Consider the following 21,081-nt stretch of genomic DNA (forward strand, 5'->3'; position numbering starts at 1 on the left):
AGAGTCTATGTTGAACAAATTCTCTGATGTTGTGCACCACTTAGGAATTTCTGTGAAAAGGTTGATCATTGATTGTCCAACTCGTTGGAATTCTACATATGAGATGTTACTTGAGGCATATAGAGTTAGAGATGCATTTCCTATATTTCAACAAAGAGAGCCTTCATACCGTTGTTGTCCTAGCATTGATGATTGGATGAGAGTGAAGGATGTCATTGATATTTTAGAGATCTTTTATGAAGCTACTCATGTGATTTCTAGAGTTGATTATCCTACTTCTAATGTCTATCTTGCCGTCATTTGGAGAGTCAAGCATGTATTGAATGAAAAGGAAAATCATGTTGATGAGTTCATTAGAGTAATGATTAAAGAAATGAAGAAGAAATTTGACAAATATTGGGGAAGTTGCAATCTTTTGATGGCTATTAGAGCAATACTTGACCCTAGGTTCAAAATGAGGTTGGTTGATTTTGCTTTCCATAAGATATATAATGAGGTTGATGCACATGCAAATATTATGAAGGTTCGAGATGCATTGTATAACTTGTACTTTGAGTATGTTGAAGTTGATAATGCAAAATCTCGAAAGGGTACTACTTCAGAAAGATGTTCTGCTACATGCACAAGCTCCACATCTCAAGGAAAATTAGTGCCTAGTGGTTTGTCTATGTTTGATGAGTATCTAGACACTATAGAGGTGAATGGTCCTTTGAAATCGGAGTTGGACATTTACTTGGATGAGGGGGTTGTTAGAAGTCAAGATGGGGATGGAGCTGTAGCCTCTGAGTTTGATGCATTAGCTTGGTGGAAATCTCAAGAATTGAAGTTCAAAATTCTATTCACTTTAGCTCGTGATGTTTTGGCTATTCCGATAAGTACTGTTGCATCAGAGGCCACATTTAGTGCAGGGAGTCGAGTATTAGATCCTTACCGTTCAAGGTTAGGTTCTGATATGGTAGAGATTTTAATTTGTGGAGGAGACTGGATTCGCCAACTTCACGGAATCAAGAAGCCCATTATGTCACATGTAAGTTAGTTTTCTATTATTTAACACACACACACACACACACACATATATATATATATATATATATATATATATATATGTTTTCATAAAATTGAGCTCTAATATTTATTTTCTTCATCTTGTAGGAGGAAGAAGAACCTTTTTATGTCGTGTTGAACACCACTTAATTTTACAAGTTTGGTGGAAGATTGAGTGCTTGATATTTGTTCCATTATCATGTTATTTTGATGAATTTGAAACTTTTCGTGATGTATGCACTAGATGGATATTGTTGATTTTACAATCTGTTGAATTTGTGGCTTATATTGAGGATTTTTTATTGTTTAGTTATTGTTGTGTGTTTATTAGGTAAATATATTGAAGATATACCTATATTATTTAACATATTTTTTCCCTTCAGAATTTCGAATCGAATATATTCAAATCGAATCGAATACAAGTCGAATACGCGAATCGAATATTCGAATCAAATATTCGTAAAAAAAATTAAGGTAATTTCATAAACTGAATCGAATACTCGAATCGAATCGAATAATTCGAACATAGCAACGAATCGAATATCGAATCGTATTTAATATTCTAAATCGAATCAAATACCGAATCGAATACTAGTATATATTCACGAATACGAATCGAATATGGTGATATTCGCTTCGATTCGATTCGATTACAACCCTAATCGAATACCCGTTACTCACTATCCGTCGGATATCCCAGCACATTCCAATAATTCTGATAACTGGCAGTTTCACGATTGTGAATTCCAAACTGCATAGTATGACTAAGATAAGTAAAAACCCACATAACTTTAGGTAATAAACAAGTTTCTCTAACATGAGTCATTTAAGAGCTTCTGTATAAAGGCATACATTCTTATCAACTCCCTGTCATGCCCACTCAACACAATTCATATTCAATCATATTACAACAAAACATGCATTGGAGAAAACATGTTCTAAGTCATTGTTATTTACAAATTTTGTCCAATCATGGATATACATTTTAGTAAACTATGCAGTCGCCTAAATGTTTCATTTAGAGCTACTGTTTTTAGCTACTCCAAAATTATATCTCAAATAGAGAATATTCTAATAGCAAATCATCATAAATGCCTTCGCTCAAGATTTTTCATAGCAAACAATTATGTAGAGCTTGAAAAAAAGGAATGATTGTTGGCTTATATCTGAAATGTATATTCAAAGCCCATATTTTTAGGATATTTAGTGGGTATGTCTGTCACAGCCCGACCTAAGCTAGTGAATAGTTAAGTCGGGAAAAAGTGTGACTGAAAAAAAAGTAAGAAAAAGAAAAAGAAAATAGATCTCAATAAAAATCACTAACCAGCTTAAACAATAATTTACCAAAATATTTGGTAATCATAAACAATCTTTTCTAAAACTCAAAAGCAGACAACTCACAATACATAACGACAAATTTTCTAAGTATCAAGTGACATAATTCTGTAAGCTATTAGTTTTAAATCTTTGCAACACATCAATAAAGTAAAACGCACTAAGCATTGCAGCGGAGTAACTTAAGTGGATTACATGTATGAAGACATGAAATCCTGAGGCTAATTTAGTACTTATGTTTCAAAGCTTCGCTCTGCCGACATCCATCTGCATCACAGCTTAACCTGCACATTTAGAAAACATATGCAGGGCTGAGTACTCAAAAGCACTCAATGGTCACATGCCAAAATAACTTGAAAGCTTGCTCTTAGAGCTATATATTGAACTTGTCATCTCAAGCATCACACAGGAGTTTTATTTAAATAACCTGTGCATGCCAAAACTGTAAAACTTCTATATATATATATATATATATATATATATATATATATATATATATATAGGGTTGCATTCTACGGAAACACAATATTAGATGGAGAATGGAGTCGCAATCTGGTTCGTCAGATCAATCTTGATCAAAGGCTGAGATCAGAAGTTAATATAATTAAAATTGGTAAGATTCATAATATCCCTTAATTTACTCCCTTCTCTCTCCTCTCTCTATCTCCCGTCACCTCTCACCTCTCTCCTCTCTCTCTCGTCCCCTCTCTCCTCTCTCTCTCTCTCTCTCTCTCTCTTAAAATCAAAATACATAATTAAGTTCATGAAACTATATTTGAAAGTTCGTAAAACTGTATTTGCAAGTTCATAAAACTATATCTGTAAGTTCACAAAATCTGCCGCCCCCTTCCTCTTCTCCGGCGAATGTTAAATGCACGGAGAAGGGGGCGACGGCCGGAGTTCAGAAGGCGGCGGTGGTGGCTGAACTTGGGGCGTTCGAAGGCGGCGGTGGTGGCTGAACTTGAGGGCATTCGAAGGCGGCGGTGGCTGAACTTGGTTGGCGGTGGCTGAACTTGAGGGTGTTCGAAGGCGGCGGTGGCTCTGAACTTGTGGGCTGAACTTGGGGCGTTCGAAGGCGGCGGTGGTGGCTGAACTTGAGGGCGTTCGAAGGCGGCGGTGGCTGAACTTGGTGGCTGAACTAGGTCGGCGGTGGCTGAACTTGAGGGTGTTCGAAGGCGGCGGCGGCTCTGAACTTGAGGGCGGCGGTGGCTCTGAACTTGGGGCGTTCGAAGGCGGCGGTGGTGGCTGAACTTGAGGGCGTTCGAAGGCGGCGGTGGCTGAACTTGGTGTGTGTGTGTGTGTTCTGTGTGAGAGACGAGAGAGAGAGGGAAAAAGGGACGGGAGAGAGAGAGATGAGAGAGGAGAGAGGAGAGATGAGAGATGAGAGAGGGAAAAAGTGACGGAAGAGAGAGATGAGAGAGGAGAGAGGAGAGAGGGAAGTGAGTAATTTAAGGGATACTAATATTAGCTTTTAATCTCAGCCCTTGATTAAAATCGATCTAACGAACGAGATTATGACTCTAGACTTTGCAAATATTTATGTTCTTGTTGAACTCTTCCATATATATATATATATATAGGGAAGGGCTACAGTGAAAACACTTCTTAAAATATAAATATAAACGTTTTTTAATGTACGAATTTTATCCAATAGGGTTACGAATTCATCCAATATGGTTACGAATTGTGAAAAATAAATTTTTGCTACCTTTGGGATTCGAACTCAGGACCACGAATTCATCCAACAGGGTTACGAATCAACCGTAGATCTTGATGATCTAAGGGCTGAAAATCATTTATATTTTATACACTTAAGAGTGTTTTTATTCTAGCCCTCCCCTATATATATATATATATCATAACATCATATACGTTTGCAGACAATTAACATGTATGTACCATAACTACGCATCATGTAACCTTGTGTTGAGAAGTAGGCCTCCTTCTCAAACACAGTGATCGGCCCGAAGGCTCCCGATCACAGTGACCGGCCAACCCGCTCGATGACTCACAGTCACAACTATGTGCACAAACCCTTATTGACATCTCGCTTCAGCATAGGGCCGATATCGTCTATCTCATGTAACTTTGTGTTGAGAAGTAGGCCTCCTTCTCAAACACAGTGATCGGCCCGAAGGCTCCCGATCACAGTGACTGGCCAACCCGCTCGATGACTCACGGTCACAACTATGTGCACAAACCCTTACTGACATCTCGCTTTAGCATAGGACCGATATCGTCTATCTCTCGTAGATGGTAACATACAAGCTCATGAACGTTTTGGCAAGTCAATAACTTTAATATAACATCATTCATATAATAACATAATTAAATAGTACGCACTTCAAATTCTGAGTTTAGAAAGCCCATTTATCATTAATTGTTGGACTTTTTACATAAAATCCCATCAGACCTTAAAACCATGAAATACTTGGGCCTCTTCCATATACCTACATAACCTTTGGCCCAAATAATAAAGTATTGGGCTTAACTCCACAAATTCATATAATCACTTGCCCAAATAATATTTATTGGGCTTTTTGCATAAAATTGAGATTTCTTTTTCTTCTTTAAAATATTAGAAAATAAAAAAAATAATATTAATAATATATATACTGTAATGAAAAAGCTGGGTGTTACAATGTCACAGGTAATTGGCGGGTATTTTCACGGATATTTTTCGCGGGCAAACGGATTTTGCGGGTATGGATAGTAAGTATCCAAACCCATACCCACGAACTACATGAATAGTGAATTGCAACCACGAAACTATCCGTGGATATCAAATGCCTCTCAAACCCATCCTATTAGGGTCGGGTTTTCGTGGATATCCGTTACCTGCGGGTAAATTGTCATCCCTAAATATTGGCCCTTAAACTTTGTTTGAACATTAGGCCAAGCCTTGAACTATTTGGTGTATAATAAAAATATTGATGATGTAAGTTCAATATATACTCAAATAATCATTTGGATGATGTATGGTGTGGATGCAATGTTTGGCCACTTATGCATTATGCATCCAAAATCTATGTAGATCTCATTTTTTGAACATTTGGCCAAAGGCCTTAACAATATGATACATAATAGAAACATCGATGATATAACTTCAATGTATACTAAAAAAAATAATTTGGATGAAGTTCAGTGTGGACGTCATGTGCCAAACCGTATTTATCGTCTAGGTTTTGTGCCTAGTCCTCTCCAAACATCCATCGGAAGGGTTGTGCGGCTTGATTGTAAACCTGGTATGTTCTATATTAAAGAAGTGATAAGTCCATTTCCTAATTATGTATAAAAAAAATTACACTATTAGTCCATTTTTTCTAATAAAAAAATAATAAACTTTATAAACTAACAAAAAACATACTTTAGAAAATGGTTATGAAGGTGCAAAGGGAGGAGGTAAACTACGTCCCTTACGCCTCACAGCCCATAGGCCGTGAATCGTTCAATACTGATAAACATGGTTTTCGTACCTCAATATCGCATGAATTGTTGTCATTTTCCCCCATGAATTGATTGCTAATATGTGTTTGTATCCCAATTTTGAGTTTTGTTGAGTTTTAATTCCTTGGTGTAGTTTTGGAGTGATTTCAGGGAAAATCAAGAATTAATTGGAGGATTTTGAAGACATGAGATCGAAGTACGTCTCGAGAGGAATCCGTGAGCGCAAACGGCGACCAAATCCGAGTCCGGACGAGGGAGAACGGAGCAAAACGAGCGGACTGTGCAAAACGCCCAGTACCCCGCGGTCACCACCCGCGGCCGCGGGGTAAGACCGCGGGTCAGCTGTTCCCGACTCAGGAGACACCCGCGGTCACCACCCGCGGCCGCGGGGCGGGACCGCGGGTCCCCTGAGCATCCCCCACGTTTGAAGGCCGCGGACGCGGGCCGTGACCGCGGGAAAAGGGCGGGGCTCCCCCAAATGGACCCCAAACGCGATTTTAGCCTCAAAACTCCATTTTTCTCTTTTTTTTCCCCATTCATTCACCACACACACCCACTTCATCTTCCCCAACACTCCATTTCCAAACCCTAGCCTCCATTCTCTACCATTTTTTCTCTCTTCCACACACAAGAACAACACCAAAATCAAATAAAGAAGGGGAAGACTTGGAAAGGAGCTCATCAAGACTACATGATTGAAGATCAAGATTATAGGATTTGTCTATGAATCTCTATCTCTCTATATCTTTATTTATGTTTTCTTATGACTTGAGATTTGCTTTTATTATGAATATGCTTGGCTAAAATCTCTTATCTTAGGGATTAGATTAGATGGATTTGTAATGGATTGATTTCTTTGTTCAATATATATCTTGATTGTGCTTATTGTTATCTTTTCAAGTCCTAGATTTATCTCTTGTATGATTGGTTGGCCACCTTTTGTGCATTTCTAATTTGTGATTTGAATCGGGAGAGGATAATTACAATAGATTAGGAGTTTGATACATATCATCTCAATAAACCGGGAGGTTGAGAGGTGGGTGAGGGCTTATTGATCTTTTGTGCTATTGGGAGTTATAGGTTAGAAATTGACCGGGGACGGCAATTATGACCCGTAATCTACTGTTTTAGTCGTCCGGGAGGGGGCTAAAACTAGTGGGGAGATCGCCCTAGATAAGTAAGTCATATCAAGATTTATATTGATTTAAATTGAAGTTCATTACGATCCATCGAAATCTAGTCCCTAGGATAACTTTCCTTTGAGTCATTCCCCAATTTATTAACTAAGTTTATATTTTTGTTATTTAGTTTGCTTGCTTTAATTTAACTTTGATTTAACCTTCAATATCTCTTCATCTTTGGTTGTCTAAATAGATTGAAAACAACTTATTAATGGTATTTAGAAGTTTGAATTCACCAATCCTTGTGGGATACGACCTTGCTTCCCTTATATTGCAACTACACCGTATACTTGCGGCGTGGTGAAAATAATTGCGAACAAATACCCCAATGGATCCCATTAGAGTGATAAACGTAAATCCGAAATAACAACCATCCTAACAACTACTCCCTCCATCCACTAATTCAAGGCCTAAGAGGCAAAACATGGATTTTAAGAAAAAATGTATTTTTATTGGTTGAGTGGAGAAGGGACCCACAAAATGTATTGTTTATTGGTTGAGTGGAGAAAGAGACCCGCAAAGTGTATTGTTTATTAGTTGAGTGGAGAAAAAGTGTATTGTTTATTGGGACCCATCAATTAAAATATGAATAAAAATTTACTAAAAATAGATAGGCCTTGAGTTGGTGGACGGACCAAAAAGGAAAGTAGGTCTTGAATTAGTGGACGAAGAGAGTATAATATTAATAGTCAAAAATTAATTTTCTTGATTTAAAAAAAAATAAATTTTACCTTCCTTGCCAATACCTACGGGCGAAGAGGGCGGGGGTTGGGACGGGATAAGTGGTTTGTCTAGTGATTGGGTCATTACTGCTTGCTTCAACTTTGTTGCATCACATGCCATGGGATGCAACTGTGTCATGGGATGCAACATGCCATCATCAATGCACTGCAACAACACATAAATGAAATGCACGGTCAAGTGAAGCTATACGAGCTAACTTTAACACCGTATTTCAAAACCTAAATCAAAACATCATCATCATCAAGCTGATGGATGTTCCCGACGTGGTTGCCCGGTGGGAGCTCAGGCGGGTCGGTAACATAAGAATCCAGTTTTCGCTAGCATGCACTGGTAATCCGAGGAGCTGTTGCTGAGTAGTGGGATGAGATCTACATAGATTTTGAGTATATATTATATTTTGAATATAATGCATAAGTGGCCAAGCATTGCCTCCACACCAAACTTCATCCAGATGATTATTTGAGTATATATTGAACTTACATCATCAATGTTTTTATTATGCACCAAATAGTTCAAGGTTTTGCCTAATATTCAAATAAAGTTTAAGGGCCAATGTTCGAAAACCACCATTATACATTGTGGTATATTTTTTTTAATTAATAGTCTTAATTTAAAATTACTTATGAATTACTTGCGTTCGTCGGAGATGTAGCACCTAATCCGTCCCTTCGTCGAAGCCTACAAGATATTCTATCTCAATAGAGCTAGCCCAAAACCTATTATAATCTCAATCTATATGTGAAACTAGTTTAGTTCTAAATTCGCTTAAGCCCGAGTTTTCAAAACTTTGAAAAACTTAAGATTAAATAGCTCTTGCTTGTTTCTATTGGGAAATCTATTTTTCATAATTAAATCTTAAGATTAGGGCTGGTAAACCGGTTCCGGTTATCCAGTTAAAACCGTAACCGAATCGAAAAAACCGGTTATCGGTTAACCGATAACCGGTTTTTTCCAGTTCGGTTCGGTTTTCGGTTAGTAGTTTGGCAGTTAACAGGTTAATCGGTTTAACCGATTGGTTAACCGGTTTAAATATTAGATTAATTAATAAAGTTGTATTTTTCAATTTGTATTACATTAGCAGCTGCCAGCTAGGGCATTTTTCAGCCAAAATTCCACGTCTCCAGCCTCCTCCACACCATCCATTGCGCCTCCACACCTCTTCCCGTCGGCCTTGCCTCCCTCCGGCGACCGGCGCCTCTTCCTACCGGTCATCGGCGCTGCCGCTGGACCCTGAAATCCTAACGAACCAGCAGGCAATTTTTCCCCTTCCTTTGTTTCTTGTCGTCTGCGGGCTGCGGCGATTTCTGCTTTCTCCCCGACATCCCAGCCACCCCCACCGGCGCCGCACCGCCGCAGCAGTCCCGTTCAGGCGCAGGCAGCAGCAGCACGACACCTTTCTTTTCTCCCATTCAGATTCAGGTAGTGTTAATCTTTTATTTTATTCCTTTTTCAGGCATTGTTTTATTTGGATTTTGGAGATGGTGATTGGTGGTGACTTGGTGTTATTTACATTTACTGTATGTTTGGATTATTGAGAGTGATGACCACCATTTTGATGTTTTTTGAATTTGGCATCGTACTGCTATGGTGTTTTTTGATGATAATGATGAGTGATGACCACCATTTTGATTATGGTCTTTAAATCGTATTGCTATGGTCTGTTTGATTATATAAATTGAGATGATGATAATGATGATTGATGAGTGATGATAATGAAGAGCACGATTCTCTTTGAATTGCCAAGACTGTGAATGGTAGTTAGATATCATGATAATGAGATGTAACTACAGTTTTACATTCAATGAGAATAGTTGTTGTTGTTATCAACAAATTTCAACATTTTTATTTATTAGAATTAGAATTGTTCTTTTTTTAAAAAAAAATATAACTTTACAAGTCTTTATAAAATAGTTTTTTGTTCTAAATAAACATAAAACATTAGTTGGTGGAGTGGATAGGACCTCATTCTTTCTTTGAAAGGCCAAGGTTCGAATCTCACTTCCTACAAATTCATTAATTTTGAATTTTTTGGGAACTGGTTAACCGAATTAACCGATTAATTCTGGGCAAAAATCGAAATTACCAAATTAATCGGTTTGTCCGGTTAACCGAATAACCATAAACCGGTTCGATTATCGGTTACTCCATTGGGCCTAATCCGGTTCCGGTTAACCGGTAAACCGGTTCGGTTACCACCCCTACTTAAGATAAACGTCTTCATAAGAACGAGAAATAATTATCATGCAATTTCATCTAATCATATAAGTCATTTACGCATGTGATTTTATATCTTTTAATAATAGAATAATTTCTCATGTACACAAGTATGTAGCTATAACTTATGTTTATCATAACATGATTAATATTTAGTACTTAATAAGTTCTCATTCGATCATAAATAAGGATATATCAAGTTTCACACTATTCAAACAAGAAGGAAAATGTTTTTAAGCTCATATTCAAGTTCGACACACCTATTCACTTAACTTAGCAAATTTTCAGAAAGTTCACTATCAATGGTACAACTTTAAGGCCACGTTTGATAGCCTGTATTAGGTTGTATTAGCAAAGGTATACTGAAATATATGTGTGTTTGATATCCTCTGCACCTATTCCATATGGCCCGGAATCATGCATGGGCCCGGAGATAAATCACTGTTCACTTGGGAAAACGCAACTGGCACCCCCCCCCCCGGATACGTTTTCTAGCCTTGCAATATCCGAATTTGCCCTCGGTTTTTTACTCAAAAATTCGTCAACATCAAAATTTCCCCCACATTTTCGAATCTCAAAAATCTGCTGAATCTCCCTTCAAACTCGGCGAAGAACCTATCTCTGCAGCATCAACACACGGTAAGAATGGATTGGATTTGCGGATGAAAGCATTCACGGTTTTTGAACCAAACCTCTGCAAGGGTTGAAATACACCTTTTTGGAAACCTTAGGATGTCAGTTTTCTTCCAGAAAAAGCCGTTCTTAAAAATTCAAAGTGGTTTGAGTGTGGTGATTCCATCACGCATGACATGCAATGCTTTACCCTTCTAAGATGATGCCATGTGGAAAGTTTAATTAATTTATTTTGTAATTATATAAAATAGGAAAAAGAAAAAAAAGCTTACCATAGGTGAATTTATCAACCCTGGTGAGGCGCGACTCCCAATGAACTCACGGATGCAGATTTTCCTTTGTTGATAAATCAATTTTATATTTGCATTTCAATAATTTAAATGTTTTAATTCTAGTAAGTTATGAAAGTAAATTTTAGTATATTATAATTGAATAAATAAAATGCTTTAATTAGTTTCATAATTTAAGTTAAAAAGCTGAAATCCGCAACTTACGTATTTTTAACAGTGTAAAAGTTATGCCCGAAATATAAATTATAATTATCGATCATATAATTTGTTATATTTTTTCATTGTCTAAAAATAATATAGGCTATACAATATATAAATTGAATATTCTATTTAATATCGTTTGATTATATTTATCTCATTCATTCATTTTTGAAAGTCTACTTAATAATTATAACTATCTTTTTGTGTATTCATCATATAAGTTAGATGTAACTTATTTTTTATAATTATTTATAACTATATTCCAGTTTCAGAAGATAACTTAGTGTTAGGTAATTATATTTTGAGCATAACAAATCGACGTCTCATTGAATCAATTGTTCATTTTTAAGTTTTTATATTGTAATTTAATATAATATGATTTCATAGCTTAATAATATGATTTAATATAGTATAGTGCAACAGTTCGATACTATATAAATTGTTCCTAATTTGTTTTAGATACTATAATAGGTTGTTCAATTGAAGATTCTCAAATTCAAGTATGATTAGTTGAAATTCATTTGGGGATTCTCAAATTCAAGTATGATTAGTTGAAATTCATTTGGGGATTCTCAAATTCAAGTATGATTAGTGGAAATTCAATTGGAGATTCTCAAATTCAAGTATGATTAGTTGAAATTCAATTGGGATTCTCAAATTCAAGTATGATTAGTTGAAATTCAATTGGGGATTCTCAAATTCAAGTATGATTAGTTGAAATTCAATTGGGGATTCTCAAATTCAAGTATCATTAGTTGAAATTCATTTGGGGATTCTCAAATTCAAGTATGATTAGTAGAAATACAATTGGAGATTCTCAAATTCAAGTATGATTAGTTGAAATTCAATTGAGGATTCTCAAATTCAAGTATGATTAGTGAAAAATCAATTGGGGATTCTCAAATTCAAGTATGATTAGTTGAAATTCAATTGGGATTCTTAAATTCAAGTATGATTAGTTGAAATTCAATTGGGGATTCTCAAATTCAAGTATGATTAGTTGAAATTCAATTGGGGATTCTCAAATTCAAATATGATTAGTTGAAATTCAATTGGGGATTCTCAAATTCAAGTATGATTAGTTGAAATTCATTTGGGGATTCTCAAATTCAAGTATGATTAGTAGAAATACAATTGGCGATTCTCAAATTCAAGTATGATTAGTTGAAATTCAATTGAGGATTCTCAAATTCAAGTATGATTAGTGAAAAATTAATTGGGGATTCTCAAATTCAAGTATGACTAGCATTTGCACCCCGTGCAGCACGGGAAATATTTTTATATTTCTAAATTTATATAAAATTGATAACAACTCAATATCACATTTATACATATAATAAAAAAATTAACTTTAACTAATTAAATATATTTTATTGAATATTGAAAAAAAAAAAAGAATCCACAATAATAAAAAAATGGGTAAATATCATATTAAACCTTGAACTATACCCGTTTTATCAAAAATACCCTGAAACTTTTGAAATGCTTTCAAAACCCTCAAAGTATCAGGGTTTTATCAAATATACCCCGCATCTCTTTTCCGGCCATCAGAAAAGTGACGTGGCTCGCCGGATGCCACAGTGTAATTTAAATTATATTTCTTTTAATCCATATCATTTTTTTATTCTCTTTTTTAATCCATATTATTTTATAAATGAAAATCCATCATGGAAATTAAAATCTATTCAACCCAAAATAATTGAAATTCACGCAGATCGTTTCTCTCTGATCGTTTCTCTCTGATTCAACCCAAAATCTATTCAACCCATAATCCTTTTTAAAATCTCTCCTCGACCTTTCTCTCTCTCCCTGACCTCTCTGTTGGCCGGACGCCATCGGCGAGAAGCGCCGAAGCCGCCGCCCCTCCTCTTCCGCGGCGAGCAGCCAGCCGCCGCCGCCGCCACCGCGCCAGACGCCGTCTCTTCCAGCCCGACGTTGCCCCCTCTCCCCTCCTCTCTTTTCCTCAGCCCAGCAGCCATCCACGAGGCCGATGCTGTCGTCTCCTCCTTCTCTTTCCCAGATCTAGCGCCGCCACCGCCGCCCCTGTTTCTCCGGCGAGGACGCCGCCTGCCGCTATGTCCGGCAACAACACGGCAGTAGCGGCGCCGTGACAGACGGCCCCGCCCCAACAACTCACCTCAAATACCCTTTTATGTCATTATAGGTTTTCTAATTGCTTCTGTATAGATGAGCATATGCATACATATTACATATGCCATTTTGATTTCTTATGAAAGAATTGATTTTGAGTGCATCTGTGTTGTTTCAATTATAAAGTGGGTGTTATGAATCTGAATGTAAAGATGAGAACAATTGTGAGAAGTATCTGCACACAACCGACAAGAGAAAAACAGAATATTGCTGTATAACATTTGCAGAGATTTTAAAAAGGATTATGGGTTGAATAGATTTTGGGTTGAATCAGAGAGAAACGATAAGAGAGAAACGATCTGCGTGAATTTCAATTATTTTGGGTTGAATAGATTTTAATTTTCATGATGGATTTTCATTTATAAAATGACATGGATTAAAAAAGAGAATAAAAAAATGATATGGAGTATAATTTAAATTACACTGTGGCATCCGGCGAGCCACGTCACTTTTCTGATGGCCGGAAAAGAGATGCGGGGTATATTTGATAAAACCCTGATACTTTGAGGGTTTTGAAAGCATTTCAAAAGTTTCAGGGTATTTTTGATAAAACGGGTATAGTTCAAGGTTTAATATGATATTTACCCTAAAAAAATTGATATTATGTAAAAAAAAACAAGTTAAAAAATTAAAAATTTAAACAATTAAAAAAATTATTCAAAAAAAATGAGAGGAGAGATAATTTTTAAAAATTTTAATTTTTAAATAAATATAAATTTTATATTATAAATAAAATATATCAAATTAAAGTTCTTACCACAATCTTTAATTTAATATGCATATTAAATATTTTATAATTAAACGAATTTCAAAAATTTTGAAAGGAACAAACAAAGAAATAAAAAGATAAAGAAAAAGAAAATAAAACCCTTTTTATAGATTCTAGAACTGTAAATAAACGTTTGTTAGAAATGTGAGTTAGTTGACTTAAATATTTTAATATTTTATTTTAAATTATGAATCGTAAAAAAAAGTTTACAAAATTAAAAAATAATGAAAAATGAATTAAAGAATAGATTTAGTAAAAAAAAGATGAGAGAGGAGAGAGAAATTTTTAAAATTTTAATATTTAAACTAATATAATTTTTACATTTTAAATCTTATATTTACATAAATTATATCAAATTAAAGCTCTTATCGTGATCTTTAATTTGATAGGCATATTGAATATTTTATAATTAATCGAATTTCATAATTTTAGAAATAAATAAAACAAAAAAATAAGAAGTTAAAGAAAAGAAAATGAAAAGAATAAATAGAGTTTATAAATAAATCTTCAATTTTGTCTTAACTACAAAATCGCCATTCAATTTTCAAATTGATTTGAAATCAATTTCTAATTGAAAACTGTTGTTTTAATATAGTATAGATTAGTTGAAATTCAATTGGGATTCTCAAATTCAAGTATGATTAGTTGAAATTCAATTGGGGATTCTCAAATTCAAGTATGATTAATTGAAATTCAATTGGGGATTCTCAAATACAAGTATGATTAGTTGAAATTCATTTGGGGATTCTCAAATTCAAGTATGATTAATGGAAATACAATTGGAGATTCTCAAATTCAAGTATGATTAGTTGAAATTCAATTGGGGATTCTCAAATTCAAGTATGATTAGAAGAAATTCAATTGGGGATTCTTAAATTCAAGTATGATTAGTTGAAATTCAATTGAGAATTCTCAAATTCAAGTATGATTACAAGAATTTCAATTGGGGATTCTCAAATTCAAGTATGGTTAGTTGAAAATCAATTGGGGATTCACAAATTCAAGTATGATTAGTGAAAAATCAATTGGGAACTCTCAGACTCGAGTATGTTTAGTTGAAATTCAATTGGGGATTCTCAAATTCAAGTATGATTAGTGAAAATTCAATTGAGAAATCTCAAATTCAAGTATGATTAGTTGAAAATCAATTGGAGATTATCAAATTCAAGTATGATTAGTGAAAAATCAATTGGGGATTCTCAAACTTGAGTATGATTAGTGAGAAATCGATTGGAACTTCTAATATTCAAGTTTGATTAGTGAAAATTCAATTGAGAATTCTCAAATTCAAGTATGATTAGTGAAAATTCAATTGAGGATTCTCAAATTCAAGTATGATTAGTTGAAATTCAATTGGAGATTCTCAAATTAAAGTATTATTAGTTGAAATTCAATTGGGGATTCCCAAATTCAAGTATGATTAGAAGAATTTCGATTGGGGATTCTCAAATTCAAGTACGATTACAAGGATTTCAATTGAGGATTCTCAAATTCAAGTATAATTAGTTGAAATTCAATTGTGGATTCTCAAATTCAAGTATGATTAGTTGAAATTAAATTGGGGATTCCCAAATTCAAGCATGTTTAGAAGCATTTCAATTGGGGATTCTCAAATTCAAGTATGATTACAAGAATTTTAATTGGGGATTCTCAAATTCAAGTATGATTAGTTGAAATTCAATTGGGGATTCTCAAATTCAAGTATGATTAGAAGAAATTCAATTGGGGATTCTCAAATTCAAGTATGATTAGTTGAAATTCAAGTATGATTACAAGAATTTCAATTGGGGATTCTCAAATTCAAGTATGGTTAGTTGAAAATCAATTGGGGATTCACAAATTCAAGTATGATTAGTGAAAAATCAATTGGGAACTCTCAGACTCGAGTATGTTTAGTTGAAATTCAATTGGGGATTCTCAAATTCAAGTATGATTAGTGAAAATTCAATTGAGGATTCTCAAATTAAAGTATGATTAGTTGAAATTCAATTGGAGATTCTCAAATTAAAGTATTATTAGTTGAAATTCAATTGGGGATTCCCAAATTCAAGTATGATTAGAAGAATTTCAATTGGGGATTCTCAAATTCAAGTACGATTACAAGAATTTCTATTGGGGATTATCAAATTCAAGTATGATTAGTTGAAATTCAATTGAGGATTCTCAAATTCGAGTATTATCAGTGGAAATTCAATTGGAGATTCTCAAATTCAAGTATGATTAGTTGAAATTCAATTGGGGATTCCCAAATTCAAGTATGATTAGAAGCATTTCAATTGGGGATTCTCAAATTCAAGTATGATTACAAGAATTTTAATTGGGGATTCTCAAATTCAAGTATGATTAGTTGAAATTCAATTGGGGATTCTCAAATTCAAGTATGATTAGAAGAAATTCAATTGGGGATTCTCAAATTCAAGTATGATTAGTTGAAATTCAATTGAGAATTCTCAAATTCAAGTTTGATTACAAGAATTTCAATTGGGGATTCTCAAATTCAAGTATGGTTAGTTGAAAATCAACTGGCGATTCTCAAATTCAAGTATGATTAGTGAAAAATCAATTGGGAACTCTCAGACTCGAGTATGTTTAGTTGAAATTCAATTGAGGATTCTCAAATTCAAGTATGATTAGTTGAAATTCAATTGGAGATTTTCAAATTCGAGTATGATTAGTGAAATTTCAATTGAGGATTCTCAAATTCGAGTACGATTAGTGAAAATTCACTTGAGGATTCTCAAATTCAAATATGATTAGTGGAAATTCAATTGAGAATTCTCAAATTCAAGTATGATTAGTTGAAAATCAATTGGAGATTATCAAATTCAAGTATGATTAGTGAAAAATCAATTGGGGATTCTCAAACTTGAGTATGATTAGTGAGAAATCGATTGGAACTTCTAATATTCAAGTTTGATTAGTGGAAAATTAATTGAGGATTTTCAAATGTATTGTAAATGCCTGAATTATAATATTTAACTTTTAATGCACTATTTTTTTTCAATTAATACATGAACATTAAACATTTTGAATTTTATCTCGAATTAAAATTTCATCAATAATTAATTCTACATGGATATCAAAATTTTCTTGCGTGACAATTGGACTAATAATTGAAATATTGCATTTCATATAAATATAATTTTCTTCTTCTAAAATCACTATCCCTGAATCCTACGACTTGCAACTTAATAATAAAATATGAATAAAATAAGGTCATAAAAACACATGATGTTATACTTATCAATTACTGAAATTTTAATTTCGTCAAATTTGAAAATGTTAAAAAGTTATGTACTAATTAAACAAAAATAATTACTATAAATTAAAAATTGAAATTCGAATATATTTCGTACAATTAAGCCTTAAATATTTGAATAAAATTTAAACTCAGATTTGTGTGAAGCCGAGAGAGACACAGTTTTTTTTTTTTGACTGTAGTTGTAGCACTGTGATAAAACACAGCTGAGAGAGAAAGCAGAAGAAGAAAGAAGAAGACGACGCCCAACCCCAAGTGCCATAACCAACATAAATCTCTGTCTCTCTCTAAAAAACACACTGCCATAACTCTCTCTCTCTCTCTAAAAACACACCGTTGAATTGAACATAAGCATCTCTCTCTCTCCCTAGAAACTTCTCCAATATACTCCCTCCGTCCCGCTTCAAATGTCTCCTTTCTTTTGGGCACGGAGATTAAGAAATGTGTAAAAAGTAGATAAAGTGGGTATAAAGTAGATAAAGTGGGTTGGTGGAAATTATTTAAATATTAGGTATAGAGAGAGAGTGTTTTGCCAAAAAGGGAATGGGTCATTTGGAGTGGGACAGCCCAAAATGGCAAATGGGACATTTAGAGTGGGACGGAGGGAGTACTAACAAACAAGCAAACCCACTGCAACTTATTATCATTGTCGTAATTAACACAAACTAACATTAATTAAGTGACAACACGCCTCAATATTGGATACTAGTCACAACCAATCTTGATTCCACCCTGCTTGCTGCCGCCGCTCCAACTAACCCAGAAAAATGAAGACATTAAAGCAAAAAAATATGGGTCCATTAGCTGTTTGCCGCTGCTGCAATCCCATTTCGGACACCAATTGCCGATAAAAATGGCTGAAAGCTTGCAAATTAAGACCGCCGATCTGATATTAAATTAAGGCTGAAAGTTTGCAAATTAAATTACAAAATCTGACATTTTTTGGGAAGAGTGCTTACCATTCTCTCTCTTGTTTGCCATGGCGTGATTTTCGAGACAAACGTCGGGAGATTTTTTTTTCAAACCATTCCAGATTTTCGACCCAGATCCAAGAAGCCCTTCATCTACTCAGTCCAGTTGCACCTTCACCGACGAATTTCCGGCGACGACGACGGCTTCATCAATGTGTTTTCAATTTTTCACCCCGAATGTCGGGAGAATATTTTTTCGCACCATTTCACAATTTCGAAAGTGTTTTGAGCAGAGCATCACTAACCCAAGCCAATGGCGCCTTCACCGACGAATTTCAAGCAACATACAAGGATCTCCAGCGTTATTCACGATTTTCATGTATTTTTCAAGCCATCATTACCAATTTTCAGATAAAAGTACTGTGGGCCATACCTTTTACCATGGTTATAATTATATTTTCAATTTATTTTATTGAATAACTAATTTACTATTTACAATTTTGCCATGACACATGGCAGGATCCTAACGGCATCATGCAGTGCATGTGAAGCACCAAGGAATTTTCCGTGGTTTGATAGATATAGTGTTTTTCCCAAGGTCTACCAAAACTGTCACAATTTTGACAACAGTTTTTAAAATAATTATTAAAAATAGCAACTCTCCTTGAAAAATTCAGATATTTTGCAGAGACCTTCATACGACATCCTAATATTCCCAGAAATTGTTAAACTAGAAAATATACCAAGTTTTCTTGGCAAATAAAATGTTGAACAATAGTGTAGTAACAGTGGATTTTCTTATTCGAAACTTACAATTTGAATAACTAGTTTTTCTCTTCATAACTCAACGTCATCACCATCAAAACAATTGGGAAACATGCTTTAAGTATATATACATATATATATATATATATATATATCATAGATACATACATGCTTTATTTTATGCATATAAGACATGTCAAGAACATCATATAACTTCAAGAATGATCATATCATAGTTCAATCTAAGCTTTAGAAGCCCTAGGTTTTGAAACTACAAGGATAAGGTGACAACCTTTGAGGAACTCTAAATCTTAGATGAGTGGCTTGCTCCTTCACCCTCCTTCGTCTTCTTTCTCTTCTCTTCTCTTCTCTTTCTCTTTCACACTATCTTTTCTCTCTACTTAGTTTGATCGAAAGGGTGTGTAAATGGTGAAGAGAGGGCTACCAATCTTCTTCATTTATCGTGAAAATATGGATGACAACAAGCTATCACACCTTGCCTAGATAGGAAGGCTCTAAATCAACTATTCCTATAATTGTTCCCATGTCTTCATTCTCCATATTCAAGATTACTCCCATCTTGTCTTCTTACTCAAAATGGGAGCAGTGGCGGATCCAGGATTTATTATTAGGGGGGACGAATTTTATTGAAGTACGACGTTTGAAAATATCTATACGGGGGTTCGGGGGCGGAAGCTCCCGAGTCAAATTTTTTTAAGCATTCCGTCAATTAATTTTTATATCCAACTAGAATCTTAATGGGTTTATAATTAGAATCAGTCACTTAATATACTACCTCCGTCCCAACGAAAACGGTGCACTTCTTTTCGACACGGTATTTAAAGAGAATAAAATTGTAATGTAAAACCGTATAAAGGTGTGTGAGACCACATTATTTGTAGTGTAAAATTATTATCAAAAAAGGAAATGCACCACTTTCGTTGGAACGGAGGGAGTAGTAAATAGTTGTTCGCAATTTTAATTGAATGACAAGTACATTAAAAGCATATAAACACCTACTTCTATACGCTTTTTGAAAAAATGTTTTATCTTCAAAAAAAAAAAACTAGTTTCACTATTAATAGTTCATAATTTCTTTAACTCGAGGATTGACTCAAATTCAATATTAAAAATTTATTAATTAGAAAGGAAAATAAGACAAAAATAACACAAACTTGACAAACTAATAGAACAAATAACTGTAAACTGTTAAACAATTAACGTGGATATTATAATTATTAAAATATTGTATTATATTTTTTTTGTATATATATATAGTAAAAAAAAAAAAATTGGGGGTACAATTGTACCCCCTTGCACCCATGTAGATCCGCCCCTGAATGGGAGTGCAACATGTGACTCTTGCTACTACTTCTATCGCATAGGTAGGATTGTTTTAGGTTGGCACATTTTCTCTTTCTCCCACAACTTTGTCTTTCTTCCCTACATATATATCTACGTAGGAACACATACATGGGAGACTTACAGCCTCAAAGTGTGTCTATGATTGTGGTGATGTATATACCTATATGTGGTCTTTATCCACTAAGTTGGCATGCATCTTGGATTTGGTTAGATTTATTAGTATTATTATAGTAGCTTATCTTGAACATGAATAATAAGTGATTTTCACATAATTCATACAATTGAATAAATCCATGTAAGATTGTTTGAAAATACATATTGATTTCAAAACAATAGATTTTAGAATTAAACTCTTACTCGAAAGAAATAAGGATGAAATTTTCTTTAGGCGCGAATTTACTTAGCGATTAGACTAGGATTTTAATTTTCTATAATTTAATTAAGGAAAAGTTTGGGATATTACACATATCTTTTAGAGGCATGAGTGGGCCAAATATAGTGTCCACACTAGACTTCATACTTAGTAGTATTTTGAGTATATATTGGAGTTATACGATGAATGTTTATGTTCTGTAGATAGATCATGTGATTTTGAATCTGATGATTATTGTAATTCATAAGTTATTTATCAGTACATTAGCTTATGCATACGAGATAATATAGAGATCATAACATAATGTGTAAGTTTAGATGCATAGTTCATAACTGGCCAAATAATGTGTCCACACTAAAATTCATCCATATAATTTAAATGGCCAATCAATGTGTCCAC

The 21,081-nt window shown here is 34.3% G+C and overlaps 1 protein-coding gene and 1 long non-coding RNA gene across 3 annotated transcripts; one reads left to right on the top strand and one right to left on the bottom strand.

Annotated features, from left to right (window-relative positions):
* The first annotated feature begins 7 nt into the window (after positions 1 to 7).
* On the top strand, positions 8 to 1,036 carry LOC130990067 (zinc finger BED domain-containing protein RICESLEEPER 2-like). The gene has a single exon (XM_057914266.1). It carries the CDS (start codon positions 8 to 10, stop codon positions 1,034 to 1,036), a length of 1,029 nt encoding a protein of 342 aa, XP_057770249.1.
* Positions 1,037 to 2,482: 1,446 nt separating this feature from the next.
* LOC130988060 (uncharacterized) lies at positions 2,483 to 19,380 on the bottom strand. Of its 2 annotated transcripts, none has more exons than XR_009089960.1 (3): positions 19,237 to 19,380; positions 7,739 to 7,895; positions 2,483 to 2,663 (listed from the first exon to the last, which is right to left on the bottom strand). It is a non-coding gene; the product is annotated as an uncharacterized LOC130988060 (long non-coding RNA). The 2 variants fall into 2 exon arrangements; XR_009089961.1 differs by lacking the exon at positions 2,483 to 2,663 and adding an exon at positions 4,225 to 5,631.
* Positions 19,381 to 21,081: the final 1,701 nt, after the last annotated feature.

Source organism: Salvia miltiorrhiza, chromosome 6 (genome assembly GCF_028751815.1).
Source record: "Salvia miltiorrhiza cultivar Shanhuang (shh) chromosome 6, IMPLAD_Smil_shh, whole genome shotgun sequence".
Classification (NCBI taxonomy): domain Eukaryota; kingdom Viridiplantae; phylum Streptophyta; class Magnoliopsida; order Lamiales; family Lamiaceae; genus Salvia; species Salvia miltiorrhiza.